Raw genomic sequence first — 18,904 nt, 5'->3', positions numbered from 1 at the left:
TTAATTTATTAAAATTGAAAATGAGTATTATAAGATTTGAAGAATGTGGGCTGTATCGAAAATGTGGGGCGTATGTGGAAAATATTAGGTGTATGAGAATGTGGGATGTAAGAGTATTATGAGAAAGTATGTGAGGTGTATTAAGATAATTTTTAATTGAAAAAGCAAATATTGAGTGTATTAAGTATGTGAAGTTTAATCAACAATATGTGAGATGTTAATTGAATAAGCCTATATTTATAAGTCAGCAATTTGACTTGAGACTTTTTGCATAGGCTTATACTAACAGTTGTGTATATAATTTATAATAGCAGAAATGAAATTGGCCACCTACCACCTCATTGGTTGAAATTACAAACATCATAAAATTAGGGGGGGAAATTACATATTGGGAAAAAAAAGTGTGAAAATGATTTGGACAATTGGCCATCTCAAAAGGCTAATCAATCTTGCTTGAATCATAGGGGCACCATTTTATAAGGAACTGATCAAGTCCACAAAATATTATTCTGAATTTATATTAATTGATATAATTTTAAAGGATTTACCACAATATTCTTCTTCTTTGTTCTTATCTATCCTAATTAATAATATGCTCGTTATTGTTTATATCTTTTTCTGATGGTGTAGTACTTTTCTAATGAATTTCCTATCAATTGGTTAGCCATTGACTTAGACTTACTCTCTAACGTATTGAGCTTAAGTCAAACTGAAGGTAAATGGAGTACTTTAAATACGAATATGAGGTTAATGTGCGCGCGTTTATTTATATAAAGAATAAGAGTTGGACACTTAGTAGGGAGAAAAACTTACTGGTGTACACCGTCGCATGGTATTCTTTCTCAACAAAATAAGAATATGTGGACAAAAATTTATACATGTCTTTATTTTATTGACACGGAAAGCCACCGTGACAGTATACATATGTTATACTTCATCACGCAAAGTCACTTTGCGCAACGAAACTTTAAACTTCGTCACGCAAAGTCTTTACAAAAATAAATAAAATAAAAGAATTATTTTTTAAAATCTTTGCGCTACGTAATCCAAATATTTCGTCGCCTAAACCAATTTATTTTCGTTTTTTAGTTAATTTATATTATAAAATTTAAAGTGAGAATTACTACTTAGGACTTACGCAAACTTGAACTTTTGGATTCCCTTTTAATTGTGATATACAGCAAGTGAACATTTATTTAAGTGTCCTCGTTCATTTGTATGGTTAAGTAATGTCAAAGTCAAGGCAAAGCCAGATAGGCGACTTGCATGCAAGTGTGCATAAATGAAGGGATGTGCTGATCACGACAGGAGCATTGAATTGGAAAGGGATCCGTTCCACCAAATCCTCTTCATCAATAAATCAGGACCTTTGAAATTTGATCCAACCATTAAAGTTATTATAACTTTTAAAATGAGTCCCCATTTTTAACCGTTAGATCAAATTTCAAGGGATCAGATTAATTGATGGGGAGGATTTGGTGGAAAGGATCCAGAGAGGATCCCTTTCCCATTGAATTTACCAGTTCTGTGTACGTACCAATTAGGGTTAGAGAAAGAAGACTAAGTCTGTAATTCTTATTATATTTCTCATTTCACTGCATTTCCATGGAAATTCTCCACTTGCAAAAGATTCTTTTTACAAACACAAACAAATTTGACTAAGTATCCAATAGTATCTATTTTTTTTTTCTTTTTTTTTACTATTATTCTACTACTTTGGCAATATATATTGCAAGACTATATTCATGGAGAACATGCTTGAAGCTCAACTTAGAGAGAAATGGGAATGTTGAAAAACCTTCGATTTGTATTCCTTTGTTGTTTTTCTCTTATACTTCTAGTTCATGCACAAGATGATCAATCAGGTAAAACATTTGATCATCTAAAACTTGAAAATTATTAATTTTGTTCATAACTGTCCACCAGTCTTGTTGTTGCTAACTTACCGTCTCCGATCACTCAGGTTTCATCAGCTTGGACTGTGGACAGCCATCAAATTCTAGCTACTCCGAGTCAACAACCGGCATTGACTACATTTCAGATGCAGCCTTCATAAGCACTGGTGTGAGCAAAAGCGTCGCACCTGCATACAAAGCTACTCATCAGCTACAGGCAGCTTATGTCAGGAGCTTTCCTCGGGGGGTCAAGAACTGTTACAAAGTAAACATCACAAAGAACACCAAGTATTTAATCCGAGCTGCTTTCCTGTATGGTAATTATGACGGCCTAAACAAGCTGCCAAAGTTTGATCTTGTCATCGGAGCTAGTTACTGGGATTCAGTGGCATTTATTGATGCATCTTTAAGTACCATCAAAGAAGTTGTTCACATTCCCACGTTAGACTACATAAATGTGTGTTTACTCAACAAGGGAACCGGAGCACCATTCATTTCATCATTGGAATTAAGGCCTTTGAAAAACACTACTTATCTGACTCCAACGGGTTCATTGGCACTCTCCTTTCGATTAGATGTCGGTTCAACAGTTAATCAAACATACAGGTAAGGTCATTTCAGTAGTACTGGTTTTAATTATATTCTATTTGCTCAGATACTGACAATAAGTAGTACTTTTACTTAATTAAGGTATCCCTATGATGCTTTGGATCGGATTTGGCAACCCTTCAACTTCAATAAGTGGACGCAGTTAGCTACCTCGCTTACCGTTGATGCTCAAAGTCACAATGATTACCATGTACCATCTTTCGTAATGAGATCTGCCAGCACGCCTCTAGATCCTAGTGATACGATGGACTTCAATTGGAATGCCCCGGATACAAGTACTCAATACTATATCTTCATTCACTTTGCTGAATTCCAGCTGCTTAAAGCCAACCAGTCCAGATCATTCAATATCACGTTAAATGGAGATCATTGGTTTGGACCTTTTGCCCCGGCTTATTTATCCACAATCACTGTGTTTAGCCCCTCAGCCTTAACCGGAGGCAATTATAGTTTCTCACTTGTTCAAACGGAGAATTCAACTCTCCCACCAATTCTCAACGCCATGGAGGTCTACACATTGATAGATTTATCACAATCTGAAACCGACACAGATGATGGTAAATCAATCATTTCAACATCTTCTAGTCAATTTTTTTCCCTAAAATTCGTGTATTTGCTTTATTAAATTGACTGCTACATGAATATGCCTGTGAAAATACTAGCGTCTGCCATCACAAACATAAAGTCAACATATGGAGTGGACAAAGATTGGCAAGGAGACCCGTGTACTCCTGAAGGCTACATGTGGGAAGGTCTAAATTGTACCTTCAACGGTTCCCCCAGAATTATATCCTTGTAAGTTTAAGCAGGTCTTTCTTGTTCTAGAAACCATCGTTTTTTATTGTAACTTCGTTAATTAACAAAATTATCGAACTTTTATTTAGGGAGCTGTCCTCGAGTGGATTGACCGGGGAGATAACTTCATATATATTTGACCTCGCCATGTTACAATCTTTGTAAGTATCACATTATCACAAGCTCAATGGTTCATATATTTCTCATAATGGGTACTAAAAGTGTGAATCTTTCTTAACTCAGGGATTTATCAAACAACAGCTTAACTGGATCAATACCTGAATTTCTGTCTAAAATGCCAAACCTGAAAGTCCTGTAAGTACCTTCGATTTGAATTGTTACTCCAAATTCCGTGGTAAAGTAGAAAATCAGGTGATCAATAACTTTGCTCTTCCTTTGCAGTAATTTAGGAAGAAACAAGCTCAACGGTTCAGTTCCAGCCGACCTCATTGAAAGATCGAAAAGTGGTTCGCTATCATTGAGGTTTGTTTCTAGCCAAAACCATTTTTCTAGTATACTGCTTTAATATTTCCTTTTCCTCTTCTTTTCATTACAATTTTCAATGCTTCGATAAACACTGTTGATACCGACTGTATATTCATCAACCTTGTCAATGCTAGTGTTGGAGAAAATGCAGGCCTATGTGCAGAAAATTCATGCAAAAAGGAGGAGACAGAGAAAAAGAAGAACATAATTGTTCCAATAGGAGCAGCAATTGGTGGATTTTTTATTCTTGTGGTACTTGTAGTGGCTATATTGATGTGGCTAAAAAGAGGAAGGAAACAACAAGGTAAATCAAGTATAAGTTTTAAGACTAAGATTAAAAAATCGATAATCCAGAATACATGTTCTGAAGTAAATAGAGCGAACACATGTTCTAATGCTTATGAAACTTTTGATGATCTATTTAAACAGTTGTAACAGCAGTTTCACATCAACCCAACAATCAAGTTGATTCATTCGAGTCCAAAAAACGACAGTTTACATACTTGGACGTCCTGCAGATTACAAACAACTTTCAGACAATTATTGGCAGAGGTGGATTCGGAAAAGTTTACCATGGTTTAGTCGATGATACTCAAGTAGCTGTAAAGATGCTTTCTCCAACATCAGGTCAAGGATACCAACAGTTTCAAGCAGAGGCATGTACCAAGAACCGATACAGAAACTTTAATGAACCAATTTCTAGGAACAAAATATGACTTTAAAGCTTAAATTGCAGGTCAAACTTCTAATCAGAGTTCATCACAGAAACTTGACAAGTCTTGTGGGATACTGCAACGAAGGAACCAACATGGCGCTCATCTATGAATTTATGGCCAATGGAAATTTGGACTCGCATCTTCTAGGTATGGTAGAAACTTGACAACGCAAACACATTAAAGTTTGAAATTTTACCCAGTTTTATTGAAACATTTAACCAATATAAATTGGTTATTTTCAATACTATTGTACAGGTGAGAATAATAATGCAAATGTTTTGACTTGGGAAGGTAGACTCCAAATAGCAACAGATGCAGCACAAGGTTAGCCAGTAAACTTGGGCAAAATCCAAAATTCCAAACTTATTCAACACTTTCCTATTTTGTTTCCAGTAACAAATTAAAGAGTGAAATTGAAATGTAGGATTGGAGTACCTTCACAATGGTTGCAAGCCACCCATAGTCCACAGAGATGTGAAGACAACAAATATTTTGCTAGCCGAAAATTTCCAAGCAAAATTAGCTGATTTTGGTCTGTCCAGAATTTTCCCAACAGATGGACGCACTCATATGTCTACTGCTGTAGCTGGAACTCCGGGATACCTTGATCCCGAGTAAGTGTCTATTTCATTTTGTCAATATCGATTTTCATTCTCCTTTTTTTTTTTTACTTTATTACCAAAGCACAAAAAATAAGAGGAGCATATAGATATGATAAAATGGGAGTGTACACCTTGTATGCACGCTTTCTAAATGGTACGCTTGAGTAACATTGGTCTGGATTTGCAGGTACCACACAACAGGTTGGCTCAATGAGAAGAGTGATGTTTATAGCTTTGGAGTTGTTCTGTTGGAGATCATCACTGGCCGCCCTGCGATATCAAGAACACAGGAGAAGGTTCATGTAAGTCAATGGGTTAGCTCCATGCTTGCTATGGGGGATATCAAAACTATTCTAGATCCGAGATTACGTGGAGATTACGAAATCAACTCTGCCTGGAAGGCTGTTGAACTAGCAATGAATTGTGTGTCAGATACATCCAACAAAAGGGCAAACATGAGTGAGGTAGTGAGAGGGCTTAAGGATTGTTTGGAAGCTGAGTTGGCTCGAACGAACGTCAACCGTGTGACTGAATCAACAGATTCAGTTATTTACTCTATGAATGTGACTACGGAACTTAGTCCTTTGGCAAGGTAGTTCTTTGTTCAGAAGATGAATTTTCCAATGCTTTGTATTTCAATCTTTTTTAGTTTATCTTGTATTGAAGCTTGCAACTACTTAATTGTAAAAAAATCAATTACCAGAGTTCGTATTGGTAACATGATATAAAATCATGAATTGGCTATCATTTCCTTTTTCAATTAAGATATGACTTTTATAAACCCTAGAATTTTGCAATTTGGATGAACTAAGTTCTCGCCACTTGGTCGAGATCGAATAGTTTTGGAGCAAACTCCGTAATCACGGATAATCTGCATAGTTACTTTTATCAAACTTGTGAAGATACGTTGACCGACAACTTTGAACACAAAATGGTAAGGCAATCTACAATCCAAAATCTACTTTGAGCATTCACCAACTTGTACATAAAATTCTGTTGAGAATGTATAGAAAATGACCAAATAGATGTCCAAAGCGAAACGATGTAGAAAACAAGTCCAAGCATAAAAAATAGCTCAGCTTCATCCCGTAAACAAAAGCCATGAAGAAGGCAAAAACAGATTAAGGAGCGAAGACACAACAGAACACCATCAATCTGGAAGTACTGCATGTCCAATCCAACCGGAAAAGGTTGCAACCATGAGATATTTTTGCAAACATAAGCATGCAGATCCAGCTCATGTGGACTTGCTCAAGCCCCAAAGTAAATATTGAAAACTTCTGCTTTAACTAATTTAAATTTGCAAAGCTCCGGCTAGTTAAGGAATGAGAAGAATAAATTGATATCGGACTCCACATTTCTGAAATTTAAATCTAAGACATTTCATTAGACCATAATACTAAGTGAGTATTAAAGGATAATTTAAAGCTTTTTTGTTTCGATGCCTCTTTAACTTGACTTTAATGACTTTAATCTCAATTCCTTGTTTGAAACTAAATTCATCCCTTAACTCTTAGAACTCAACTTTTGTTCTACCGTACCTAGACTCTGTAATAGGCATTACCTTTGCTTCGGTGGCAACATAATATAGGTGCTCCATCTTTGAGAACAAGGATAATATGGGTATTTTAATTGAGATTCAAGACTGATTAGTCTGGTTTATTGTTGAAGGAGAACATTTTGGTGGTAACAAGGCCATGCCCTCGCCTCAAAAAGATTGGGTTTTAGGTAGTGGCTGTTCTGGAGTTTGGGCATAGGCGTTTCAGTTTAATAGTGGGTTTTAGGCATAGATGTTGAAGGTCTTATTGATAATTATCAAGGTTCTAAAGACACTAGACTTTAATCGGGTAGCAGACTAGAGTCTAGAGTTTAGCACCTAAGCATCTAGACTTTTTTTATTTTATTTTATTTTAATTAAAGTTATTATATAACATATAAATAAATATCTACTAATACTTAAAAATATATATATATAATTGTATTGGGATAATATCCATGATCCCCAAGCGCGGCAGGCTACCCCTAGGCAGAAATCTACATGAAGAGTACATACGGAATGAAGAGAAATTGGCAAGGCGACCCATGTGCGCCTCAAGATTACTCGTGGGAAAGGTTAAATTGCAGCTATAATGGTTATGAGCTCCCCATAATCATATCCTTTTAAGTATACAATCCTACATATGCAGACAAACATACATTTTTCACACATCATGCTTAAATTTCTATCCCACTTATATGTCCTTGGTAATGGTATGTAAACCCAATGAAGGAACATGTCTTGTAGCAGGTTAGGCGGGGTGATATAAAAACACTTAAGATCGTAGGTATTTCACTTTGTTTGCATACCCATTCAACTCTGGGTTGCCTGTATTTATAAGCTCAACAAGATAACAACTGAGGGTTTGAAAACACTATTTACAAGGAGACTCAAACGTCAAGGAATCCATAACAGAAAACTACGGATTACAAGATTACAGATATACATCCTAGAAACAAGGAAACCTAATCAGTGAGAAGTTCAAAACAGAAACAAACTCCTAGAAGTACGTTGGACTCCTCAATGCACGGTTGAATTATCCTGAGGTTGACTTCGTCTAACAGCCCCCCGCAAGCTAACTGGTTGGGAAACAACCGGAAGCTTGGAAACCAGAAATTTAAACCTTGACGAAGATAACCCTTTAGTGAAAATGTCAGCCAGTTGGTCCTGAGAACAAACATAATGAACCAAAAGCTGCCCACGAACAACTTTCTCACGAACATAATGAAAATCAACTTCCAAATGCTTGGTTCTGGAATGAAAAACGGGATTGGAAGCAAGTGCAGGAGACATTGTCACACCATATAACTGGTTGAACCAAATGCAAATGGAGATCTCGGTATAACGACCGTAACCACGATAACTCAGCAGCAGTATAAGCCAATTAACGGTACTCCGCCTCGGCACTCGATCTTGAGACAGTCTTCTGCTTCTTCGAGCTCCAGGAAACAAGGTTTGAACCCAAATAGATACAAAATCCTCCAGTAGAATGACGAGTATCAGGGTTACCCACATAGTCTGCATCAGAATAAGCTGTTAACGTGGCATCTCCAGGTCGATACAGTAAGCCATGATTAAACGTTGCTTTTAAGTAACGAAGTATGCGTTTAACCGCTGCCCAATGTGTGTTCTTTGGTCAATGCATGAACTGGCACACCTGATTTACAACATACGACAAATCAGGCCGAGTTAGTGTTAGATACTGTAAAGCACCAACGACACTACGATACATTTCTGGATGCTCATAGGGATCACCAACATGTGCATTTAATTTCTGTCCAGTCACCACCGGAGTAGAAATCGGTTTGGCTTCGGTGAACTTAGTTCGAGTGAGTAAGTCTAAGGCATACTTAGACTAACTGAGATGCATGGAATCACCATTATATTGGACCTCAATACCCAGGAAATAATTCAAGGGCCCCAAGTCCTTCATGGAAAACAAACTGCCAAGTTTCTTGATCAAATGTGCCATTTGAGTAGAACTATTCCCTGTAATTAAAATGTCATCGACATAGACTAACAGAATAAGATATACACCCCGTTTATTGAAGACAAACAAACTGTAGTCACATGTGGATTCTTCAAAACCTAGTTGAAGTAAGAAGTCCGAAAACGGTTGAAACCAAGCCCTAGGAGCTTGTTTTAAACCATAAAGTGAACGTTGCAACTTACAGACATGGTCGGGAAACTGCTGATCAATGAAACCCGATAGTTGACGCATGAACACATCTTCAGTTAAATGGCCATGCAAAAATGCATTTTGCACGTCCAGTTGGCGCACATGCCATTTCTTGGACACGGCAAGACTCAACACAAGCCGAATTGTGGTATGCTTAACAACAGGACTGAACGTCTCATTATAATCCACCCCAGCTTTCTGGTGAAATCCATTGGCTACTAAACGAGCTTTGTGACGCTCTATAGTACCATCAACTCTTTTTTTAATCTTGAACACCCATTTATTGGGGAGCACATTCATGGTATGATGATATGGAACTAAATTCCACGTGCCACACCGTTGTAAAGCATTGAACTCATGGACCATTGCATGTCGCCATTCCTCATGCTTAACGGCCTGACTGTAACAAGTAGGTTCAACAGAACAGAATCAACTGCAACATGCATAGCATACTTAGGATTAGGTTTGATAACCCCTGACTTGAAACGAGTAGTCATGGAATGACCCATATCACTAGGCTCATCAATATGCACAGGTCTTGAATCCACTAATACTTGCTCATTGGATTGAAGGGAGGGTCCTAAAAGCCGACTAGGTTCAACAGGGGACAAGGGTGTATTTGGCACGGTGGTGGGATTATTAGGGGAGTCTGAACATGGGACGGAGGTCGTGACTTGGGGGATAGAACAAGAAACATTTGGGGTAGGATTAGGCAAAGCAGGTAGCATAGGGTTACTAGATAAGGGAAAGGTAAATAATAACGGGGGTAAAAAATTGTTACCTGGTGTATCAACACTTTCAGAAGAAGACGTGAGTCCCTTAAAAGGGAAGAAATCCTCATCGAATAGGACATGGCGAGACAAATAAACTCGTCTCGTGGACAGATCCAAGCATTTGTATCCTTGATGATTGAGTGAGTATCCGAGAAAAACACATGGTTTAGATTTTGGTTGCAATTTATGTTTATTGTATGGTGTTAACCAGGGAAAACAACGACACCCAAAGACTTTCAACATATCATAATTTGGTTTTTTTTGAAAAAAAATCTCAAATGAAGTGTTTGAAAGCACATGCGTTGGCAAGCGATTGATTAAGTATGTAGCAGTTAAACAAGCATCAACCCAAAATTTATTTGACATGGAAGATTTGGAAAGCATGACAATGGCAGTTTCAACAATGTGGCGATGTTTGCGTTCTACTAAACCATTTTGTTCAGGGTGTTTAGGGCACGAAAAGCGTTGTGAAATACCATGAACATCAAGAAATTGTTGGAAAACATGACTTTTGTATTCACCACCTTCATCGCATTGAAGAGTTTTTATTTTGCAATTAAACATATTTTCAACTTTGGCTTTAAACTTGACAAAAATTTCAAACACTTCAGATTTTTGTTTCATGGGAAAAATCCAAGAATATCTCGAAAAATCATCAACAAACAAAACATAATAACGAAAACCTTCATTAGAAATAATTGGAGAACACCACACATCAGAATGTAAAAGTTGCACTGGAAATTCAGACATAGACTCGGAAATATTGAAAGGTAACCTAGTGCTTTTACCTAGAGGGCATGACTCACAAAAGGTTACATCACAGGCACCATCAATAGGTACCATTTTATTTGAAACTAAAAATTTAACTATGGGTTGCCTGTATTTATAAGCTCAACAAGATAACAACTGAGGGTTTGAAAACCCTATTTACAAGGAGACTCAAACGTCAAGGAATCCATAATAGAAAACTACGGATTACAAGATTACAGATATACATCCTAGAAACAAGGAAACCTAATCAGTGAGAAGTTCAAAACAGAAACAAACTCCTGGAAGTATGCTAGACTCCTCAATGCACGGTTGAATTATCCTAAGGTTGACTTCGTCTAACAGGTGATACCTCCTTCTTTAATGAATCTCACATTGCTACAGACTTTGTAAGTGTGTGACGGTATCAAATGATTTACTGAACTATGGAAAGCGTTACTAACTCAAGACAATTCATTTCAACAATTACATTTCACTAATTTCAGGGATTTATCAAGCAACAATTTAACAGGATCAGTACCAGAGTTTTTGTCTCGACTGCCAAACTTAAAGATCCTGTAAGTTATTAGGATTTGTAGCTAATACATCACTACCTTTTTGTAACTTCACTGTGACTCCTAAGTTTGCGATATTTATAATTACTCTACCTTTTTAGAAACTTGGATAAAAACAAGCTCACAAATTCAATTCCAGCTGGATTAATTCAAAAATCAAATGATGGTTTGCTCTCATTAAGGTGTGTGAGGATAAACAATTAAAATATCCACTCATTTATGAATCTCTGTTCAAGTTTAAATCAACTTAAGGACTACCAGTTTTCTCTTAAACTATGAAATTTTCTACTGAAACTAAATGATTAGGAGTTATATGGTCTTCTGATATTATATATATATATATATATATATATATATATATATATATATATATATAATGAAAGATATTTATAATTCCATGTCTTAATGGTGTGGCTTGTTAGAGTATGAGTATGAATAGGATACTAGGGCCGGCTATGATGTTTAAGTATGATATGGAAAAGTCATTTGTAAAGCTGAAAATTGTCCTAGTTCTTATGGGATTATAGAATTGAGAGTTATTAGTTATGTGAAATTGGACTCAGAACTAGAACTTTGTTTATACATAATATGATGTTGATTAAGTTGTTCGAGTCCTATATCGATTCTGATAGGGGATTGGTTAGGACGAGGCTATATATATAATGTCCACTACTCTTACTAAGATCTGCTCCTTTTGTTTCGTAGTCCTATTGATTTGGAAGAGTACTTGTTCTTTGTGAAAGAGAAGAAGGATCATTGTTCATAAGCTATCATGGCTTCTTCATTGATAACAAGTTGTGTAGGTATGTATTCATATGTTTTCCTTTGAGGTGTTAATCTAGTGGTTATGTTTGTATTAGTAATTCAATAGACATAATTTGGTTCTAAGGTTGTGTTGTTGATGTAGTTCTTACATGTAGTACCAGAGCCATAGATTATGCCCATTGAGTTCGAATTGATGTTCAATTTTATTGCTTGAACAAGAGCATGTTTGCTGGGTTAACCAAAGCCACTGATATAGAAAACAAGTCTAGGGTTCTTTAACTTTTTAAAAGAAAAACGACGTCGTATGAGTAAAGAGCCTTTATAACCTTTAAAATAATTTTTAAAAAAAAGTCGACCGTTAACTTTCTGGGTTTTCTCTCTTTCTCCCTATTGTTTTTGTTGGTTTCTCTTTTTCTCTATCTCTTGAATGCGATCTTCTCATCTTAACAATATGCAATCTTCAAATGTATGTTCTAGGATTCACAATGAATTTAAAGAATTTTAGATTTAGTATTGAAAATACTAGAAAGTTTTTCAAAACTGATTTTGAAGAAATTTGAAATGATTGAGATTGCTTCCGCTGCTATTAAAATTATATTGTGATTAAAATATTTCAATTTTCTCAACCTATGAGATCAGATGTATGATCTAGAAGCCATCCTTTTGAACATAAATCTGATTGTTGAATTCCATTGTTTATTCTATGTATGCTTTATCTTGAAAGATGAAAGGCTATATGTATGATTAAATTAATTCATATTGTGATTATATAGTGAATTAGATAGAAATCAGGAATCTTACAACATTCGAATTGTAGATTTCATGGTTGTCTTCTGCAATTTCACTGAAAACGATTAATTTGGGATTTGTGCCAATACTCACTAGTGGAAGCAATTATATGAAATGGAGAACAAATATAGAATTGCTTCTGACATTGAATGAATATGATCACTTGACAGACCTCAGCCTGCATCTCTGATTGACAAGAGTACAAAAGTTGAGAAGGCTAATTTTGAGAGGTGGACAAGGGCTAACAAGGTTGCATTGACCACACTAGAGAATGTAATGACCAGAGTCGACCATGAGGGTGTGCAAAAGGTGCCACTGCATAGGGCCCCCAATTCGGAAGGGCCCTCAAAGTTTCTTTACATGTGAACAGATACCTATTATATACTTAAATGTGCAAAATAATAATAATCACCACACCAGCGCTAGTGGTGTAGGCCTTCAATCTTCTTGTACATGGCCCGAATTCGAGTCTTTGTCAAACTATTTTGCTATTTTTTTAAGTTTTGCAAATTTATTAACTTAAAAAGTTGATAAGTTTTACACAAAAAACCATGCAACATATTTCGAACCAAAGACCTTTCAAGACAGGAAACACTCTTGTCCACTCAAAGTGGTGCTCTAATTTGTAGTATTTAAATTTTATAGATACAAATTGAAAAAAAAAATAACAAAGAAAATACAGTATTAAAAAATGGAGGACCTCCATCTAAATCTTGCACAGGGCCCCTAAATTCTCAGGGCCGGCCTTGGCAATGACCGATACAGTGCGTGGAGGAATCAAGAAATTTGATATGGCATTTAGCTACCTTAAAGCTATGGAGTGTGAGTTTAAAGAATCACAAAAAGGGAGAGATTGGCCAACATATCACTCTTCTGACTACTTACAAGTTTGAAGGAGGGGGGTCAATTTGAGATTATATCATGAAGATGATTGATGCTTCCCATAAGCTTAATTCTTTGGATGTCAAATTGATGAGAAGTAATTGGTTTTCATGATCCTGCAAGCACTACCTCTGAAGTTCAACCAACTGAAGATCTCTTACAACACTCAAGATAAAACCTGGACAATTGATGAACTTATTACTTAGTTGTGTACATGAAGAAAATAGACAAAAACAAGACAAAGGAAAGGAAGTTGACTGTCAATTTTGTGCAAGCATCAAGGGGAAAGAAAGAGTTCAATGCTAGTTCGGGTAAAACTTCTAAATTCAAACCTTTTGATAAGTCCAATGTGCCTGCTAAAATTTTTTTTTTCTCTAAGTCTAATAATCTTAAGGTGAAAACTAAAAATATTGAAAAGATTAGATGTCACCATTGTAAAACTAAGGGCCAATATAGAAAAGACTGAGAAATTTTCAAGGATTGGTTTAGGGCTAAAGGTAAAACTGATGTTTATGTTTGTGAAGAATCAAATCTCATTGAAATCCTTGCAAACTCTTGGATATAACAAACACACTGCATGGTTTTGAAAATGTTTTTGTTGGTGAAGGAACTAAAGTTTCAATTGAGGCTATTGGAATTGTTAAACTTAAATTAGCCACTGGTTTTGTTTTAGAATATTTTTTAATGTGCCCACAATGAGAAGGAATTTGATTGGGTAAATTACATTTTACCCCCTCAAGTTTGGGGTCGATTTCAATTTCTTACAGCATCTTTAGAACAGTTCAATTTCATACATTTACTTATCATTTTATTTCAATTTCATACATCCGTTAGAAAATTTATTAAGTAAACCATTAAGTGATGATGTGGCAAATATGGGATCCACATTTGTGCTAACGTGGTTGCCAAATTTGTGCCATGTGGTAAAGAAAAAAAAAATTTGTGTATTTAAAATATTATAATAATTTACCCTATTAAAAAAATTAAAATAAAAATAAAAACAAACCCATAAACCCATCTTCCCTTCCCCCCCCCTCGACCCACATCCTTATCCTCCACTCTCTTCACCTCCCCTCCCATCCAAAAACCCACCCTATCCCACCCCACCTCACCCAAAACCCCCAAAAAACCCATATTCTTTGCAGGAAGAACAACACTCCTTCAATTGTCAAATACCAAAATCCCATTTCGATGTTGTTGTTGGCTGCATCTCGTGGATCCGATTGACGCTAATTCAAGGTTAGAATGAGAGAATGATGAAGAGAAAAAGATGGAGGAGGTTGCCGGAAATAGGTGGGTGGGGTGGGTGGGGTGGGTGGGGGTTACGGTGGGGGTGGGTTGGGGTGGGGGGTTATGGGGGAGGTAAGGGTGGGGTGCGACAGGGTTGGTTTTTGGATGGGAGGGGAGGTGAAGAGAGTGGAGAAGAGGGAGGTGGATCGGGTGGGGGGAATGAGTTTCTGGGTTTGTTTGTTTTTAAAATAGGGTAAATATTATAATATTTTAAATACATAAAAATAATTTATTTTGTCACATGGCACAAATTTAGCAGCCACGTCAGCACAAATGTAGATCTCATTTTTGCCATGTCATCACTTAACAGTTTACTTAACAGATTTTCTAACGGATGTATGAAATTGAAATAAAATGATAAGTATATGTATGAAATTGAAATGTTTTAAAGATGTAAGAAATTGAAATCGACCCCAAACATGAGGGGGTAAAATGTAATTTACCCAATTTGATTTTCGCATCAAAATTAGTCAAGCAAGATTTTATTTTCATGGGAAGAAATGAATGTGTCAATTTTTTTTGAAAAGGCTCTTTGCTTGGAAAAGCATTTTTGCATGATTACCTGTGGAAAATGAATGCTCAGTTTTGAACAATAACTTGCAAGTTTTAAATATAACAACCAAAATAATGCATAGTTTTGATCATAACTACATGTTGTGGCATAAAAAGTTTGGACATATTTCAAAACAAAGGGTTTTTCTACTGTCAAAATTAAAATTTATACCTGCTATAGATTTCAAAAGTGCATCTGAGTGTGTTGATTGCATGATAGGAAAAACAACCAATGTTAGAAAGATGAATGCTAATAGGAGTCAAGCTTTACGAGAGATTATACACACAGATGTTTGTGGTCCTTTCCCTGTGAAAATCATTTGTAGGAGTTCATATTTTGTGAGTTTTATAGATGATTTCTCCAGATATAGCTATATTTTTCTCATAAAGTAAAAGTACGTGGTTCTTGAATATTTTAAAGTCTTTAAAAGTGAAATGGAAAAAATAATTGAAGCTAGTGATTAAGATTGTTAGATTAGATAAAGGAGGAGAATATCTTGGCAAGTATATAGAGGCTGGACAATAGAATGCACCCCTTTCACATTTTCTAGAACAACAAGCTATTGTGGCTCAATACACCACTCTTAGAACACCTCAATAAAATAGGGAGGCAAAGACGAGAATCTGGACTTTAATAGGAATGGTTAGAAACTTAATTTCAAGATCCAAGTTGCCTGGTTTCCTTTGGGGAAAAGCATTGAAGATAGTAAACTATAATTTGAATAGAGTTCCTTCTAAATCTCTGCCTAAGACACCTTTTGAGTTATAAACTGGCCGAACACAAAGTTTTGATCATTTTTCATGTGTGGCTGCAAACCAAAAGCAAGATTTTACAATCCAAATGAAAAGAAGCTAGATTTGAAACCCATTTCATGCTAATTTGTTGGAAATTCTAAGAAATCCAAAGGTTTCAAGTTCTATTCTCCATAAGCACATACTAGAATTCAAGAAACACACAATGCAGTTTTTTGGGAAGATGAGGATGTTTTAGACTTGGTTTAAGACACCTTTATTTTCGAAGAAATTGATTAACAAGAAGACAACTTATCTGCATAGCTTTATAGTCAAATATCAATGGTTCTAAGCATGACTGCATCAAATGTTGATTCTAATCAAGAAATAGATGAATTTGTGATACCAACAAAAATTCAAGAAACTCTAGAACAACCAAATGGTTAACTCACTCAAAATCTAGAAGAACATGTGTAAGAAATAGATCAGTTGTCTGCCCAAAATGCATTGAGGAAATCTAGTAGAATAAGGAAGCCGACCATTTCAAATAATTATGTGTATCTGCAAAAAACTGAATTTGATTTAGGTGACATTGATGACCTAGTTACATACAGTTAAGCAATTCAAAATCCTTAAGTACCTCTGGAAAAAAAGCTACGGAGAAAGAGTTGGATTCTGTATCCAAGAATAATGTTTGAACCATAATGACTTCATCATCTGAGTTCAAGCCTATTGGGTGCAAATGGGTTTTCAAAACCAAGAGGGATGCTAATGGAAAAATTGAGAGACATAAGGTAAGGCTGGTTGCAAAAGGCTTTACTTAAAAGGAAGGTATTGACTATAATGACACTTTTTCACCTGTTCCCTCCAAAGATTTAACCTCCTAGATTTATTGAAAGAGGTAGAATAATATGATATGCAAGCTTAACAAGTCAATTTATGGACTTAAACGAGCTTCAAGACAATGGTTTCTCAAATTTGATCAAGGGATTACTGGACATGGCTTTACAGAAAACAAAATTGATGATTGCATTTATCTTAAGTTCAAAGTATCAAATTTTATTTTTCTTCTTCTTTATGTTGATGACATACTTCTTGCTAGTTCAGACTTACAATTGATGAAGGAAACAAAAGCCATGTTGAGTACTAGTTTTGAAATTAGAGACCTAGGATAGCCTCACTATGTTTTGGGAACAAAGATTGTCAGAGATAAATAGAGGAAGATTCTTGGTATATCTCAAAAGGGTTACATTGAAAGAGTGTATTAAGTTTAACATGGAAAGCTGTTATAAGGCTGATGTTTGTGAATGAAGGTAATAAGTTCTCTCGAGATCAATTTCCCAAGAGTGAACATGAGGTTGAATTAATGAAGATGAAACCTTATGATTCGTTACTTGGTAGTCTCGTGCATGCTAACATCAGTACCAGACATGATTTGGCTTATATTGTTGGATTACTTGGAAGATCTCAGTCAAATCTAAGAGAACCTCATTGGATTGTTGCAAAGAAGGTGTTGAGGTACTTAGAGAGAACAAAAGAATTTATGTTAGTATATGGCAAAAAGGAAAATTGCTTGGAAGTTATTGGTTATACAGATTCAGATCTTACTGGAGATATGGATGAAAGAAAGTCAACTAGAGGCCACATTTTTGTCTTGATGGAGGTGCCATTTCATGGAAAAGGGCTAAGTAAACTGTAGTGTCAACTTCTATTGTGGAAGCTTTGTTTGTGGCATGTTTTGAATGAATGAAGCAAGCAATTTGGCTCAAGAACTTTATTGCTGAGATGAAGATAGTGTATTCAATCAAAAAGCCTCTGAAAATGTTCTGTGACAATACTACAGCAGTGTTTTTCTCAAAGAATAACAAGAGAACATCAGCTTTTGGATCTGAAGTTTCTCAAAGTTAGAGAAGTGGTCAAGAAATGAGAAAATGAGATTCAGTTCTTGTCAAAACAAATTTGATGATAGCATACCCTCTCACTAAGGCACTACCAAATAATGTGTGTAAAGACCATGTTACTCGAATGTGAGTTTTGGAGATTTTTGACAAGTGGGAGTAGGCTGATTATTGAAGCTTAAGGACTGTTATTGATGCTTCATTGTTTAGCATTGTTGTTGAAGTTGTGGATCTAAAAGCTAAGTTAGTTTGTTGGTTTTTGGTTAAGCTGTATTTCTTTTCTTAGTTAGTTTTTCTAGTTGTTTTATTTTGGTTTTCAATAAGGATTCAATTTTTCATTTTTGTGATCAATTGTTTCAGAAGACAAATTCAATTTATAATAGTTATTTTGCTAGGAAATCATTTTGTGATTTTGTTGAAGCATGTTTTTGGACTATTTCATATACTATTCTGGTATTGAATAATTGTTGGTTAATGAGTTTCGGCATTAACTGGTATCTTGACTTTTTTGTGTTGAGATTGGCATGAATAAGTGGGAGAATTGTATTTTGACATTGCTGTGTTTTTTACTCACATAAATACAAAATGTAGATTATACATGCAGTAATTCTTGGGTTAATTTTGAATTGTGCAAAAGAAATTTTTGAGTTCCATGTATTAAAATGCATAGGTAAGTTGTATGTGAAAGTAAGCTTTTGATCAGTTAAAACTTTGTGATCACTTCCATTTTCTTAAAAGTTGGATATCTTTGTTCATACTCAAGTGGGAGAACGTTAAAGTATGAGTATGAATAGGATACTAGAGCCGATTATCATGCTTAAGTATGATATGGAAAAGTCTTTTGTAAAGCTAAAAGTTGTCCTAGTTCTTGTAGGATTATAGAATTGAGAGTTATTAGTTATGTGGAATTGGACTCAGAACTAGAACTTTGTTTATACATAATATGATGTTGGTTAAGTTATTCGAGTTCTATACAAACTCTGATAGGGGATTGATTAAGGCGAGGCTATTTATGCAATGTCCACTACTCTTGCAGAGATTTGCTCCTTTTTGTTCCATAGTCCTATTGATTTGGAAGAGTG

General features: G+C 35.6%; 1 protein-coding gene across 2 annotated transcripts; it reads left to right on the top strand.

Moving 5' to 3' along the window:
* The first annotated feature begins 1,728 nt into the window (after positions 1 to 1,728).
* LOC126609855 (LRR receptor-like serine/threonine-protein kinase IOS1) lies at positions 1,729 to 5,850 on the top strand. 2 transcript variants are annotated; one of them, XM_050277787.1, is made up of 13 exons: positions 1,729 to 1,865; positions 1,964 to 2,501; positions 2,586 to 3,061; positions 3,167 to 3,299; positions 3,389 to 3,460; positions 3,543 to 3,614; positions 3,702 to 3,782; positions 3,920 to 4,089; positions 4,215 to 4,441; positions 4,522 to 4,648; positions 4,757 to 4,825; positions 4,926 to 5,115; positions 5,291 to 5,850. In XM_050277787.1, exons 1-13 carry the CDS (start codon positions 1,781 to 1,783, stop codon positions 5,697 to 5,699), a joined length of 2,649 nt encoding a protein of 882 aa, XP_050133744.1. In that variant the 5' UTR covers positions 1,729 to 1,780; the 3' UTR covers positions 5,700 to 5,850. The 2 variants fall into 2 exon arrangements, with proteins under 2 accessions (XP_050133744.1, XP_050133745.1); XM_050277788.1 differs by lacking the exons at positions 1,729 to 1,865; positions 1,964 to 2,501; positions 2,586 to 3,061 and having other exon boundaries at positions 3,177 to 3,303; positions 3,393 to 3,460.
* The last annotated feature ends 13,054 nt before the right edge of the window (positions 5,851 to 18,904 follow it).

The sequence above is a fragment of the Malus sylvestris genome, chromosome 17 (genome assembly GCF_916048215.2).
Source record: "Malus sylvestris chromosome 17, drMalSylv7.2, whole genome shotgun sequence".
Lineage (NCBI taxonomy): Eukaryota > Viridiplantae > Streptophyta > Magnoliopsida > Rosales > Rosaceae > Malus > Malus sylvestris.
This window is presented reverse-complemented; position numbering and strand designations above follow the sequence as displayed.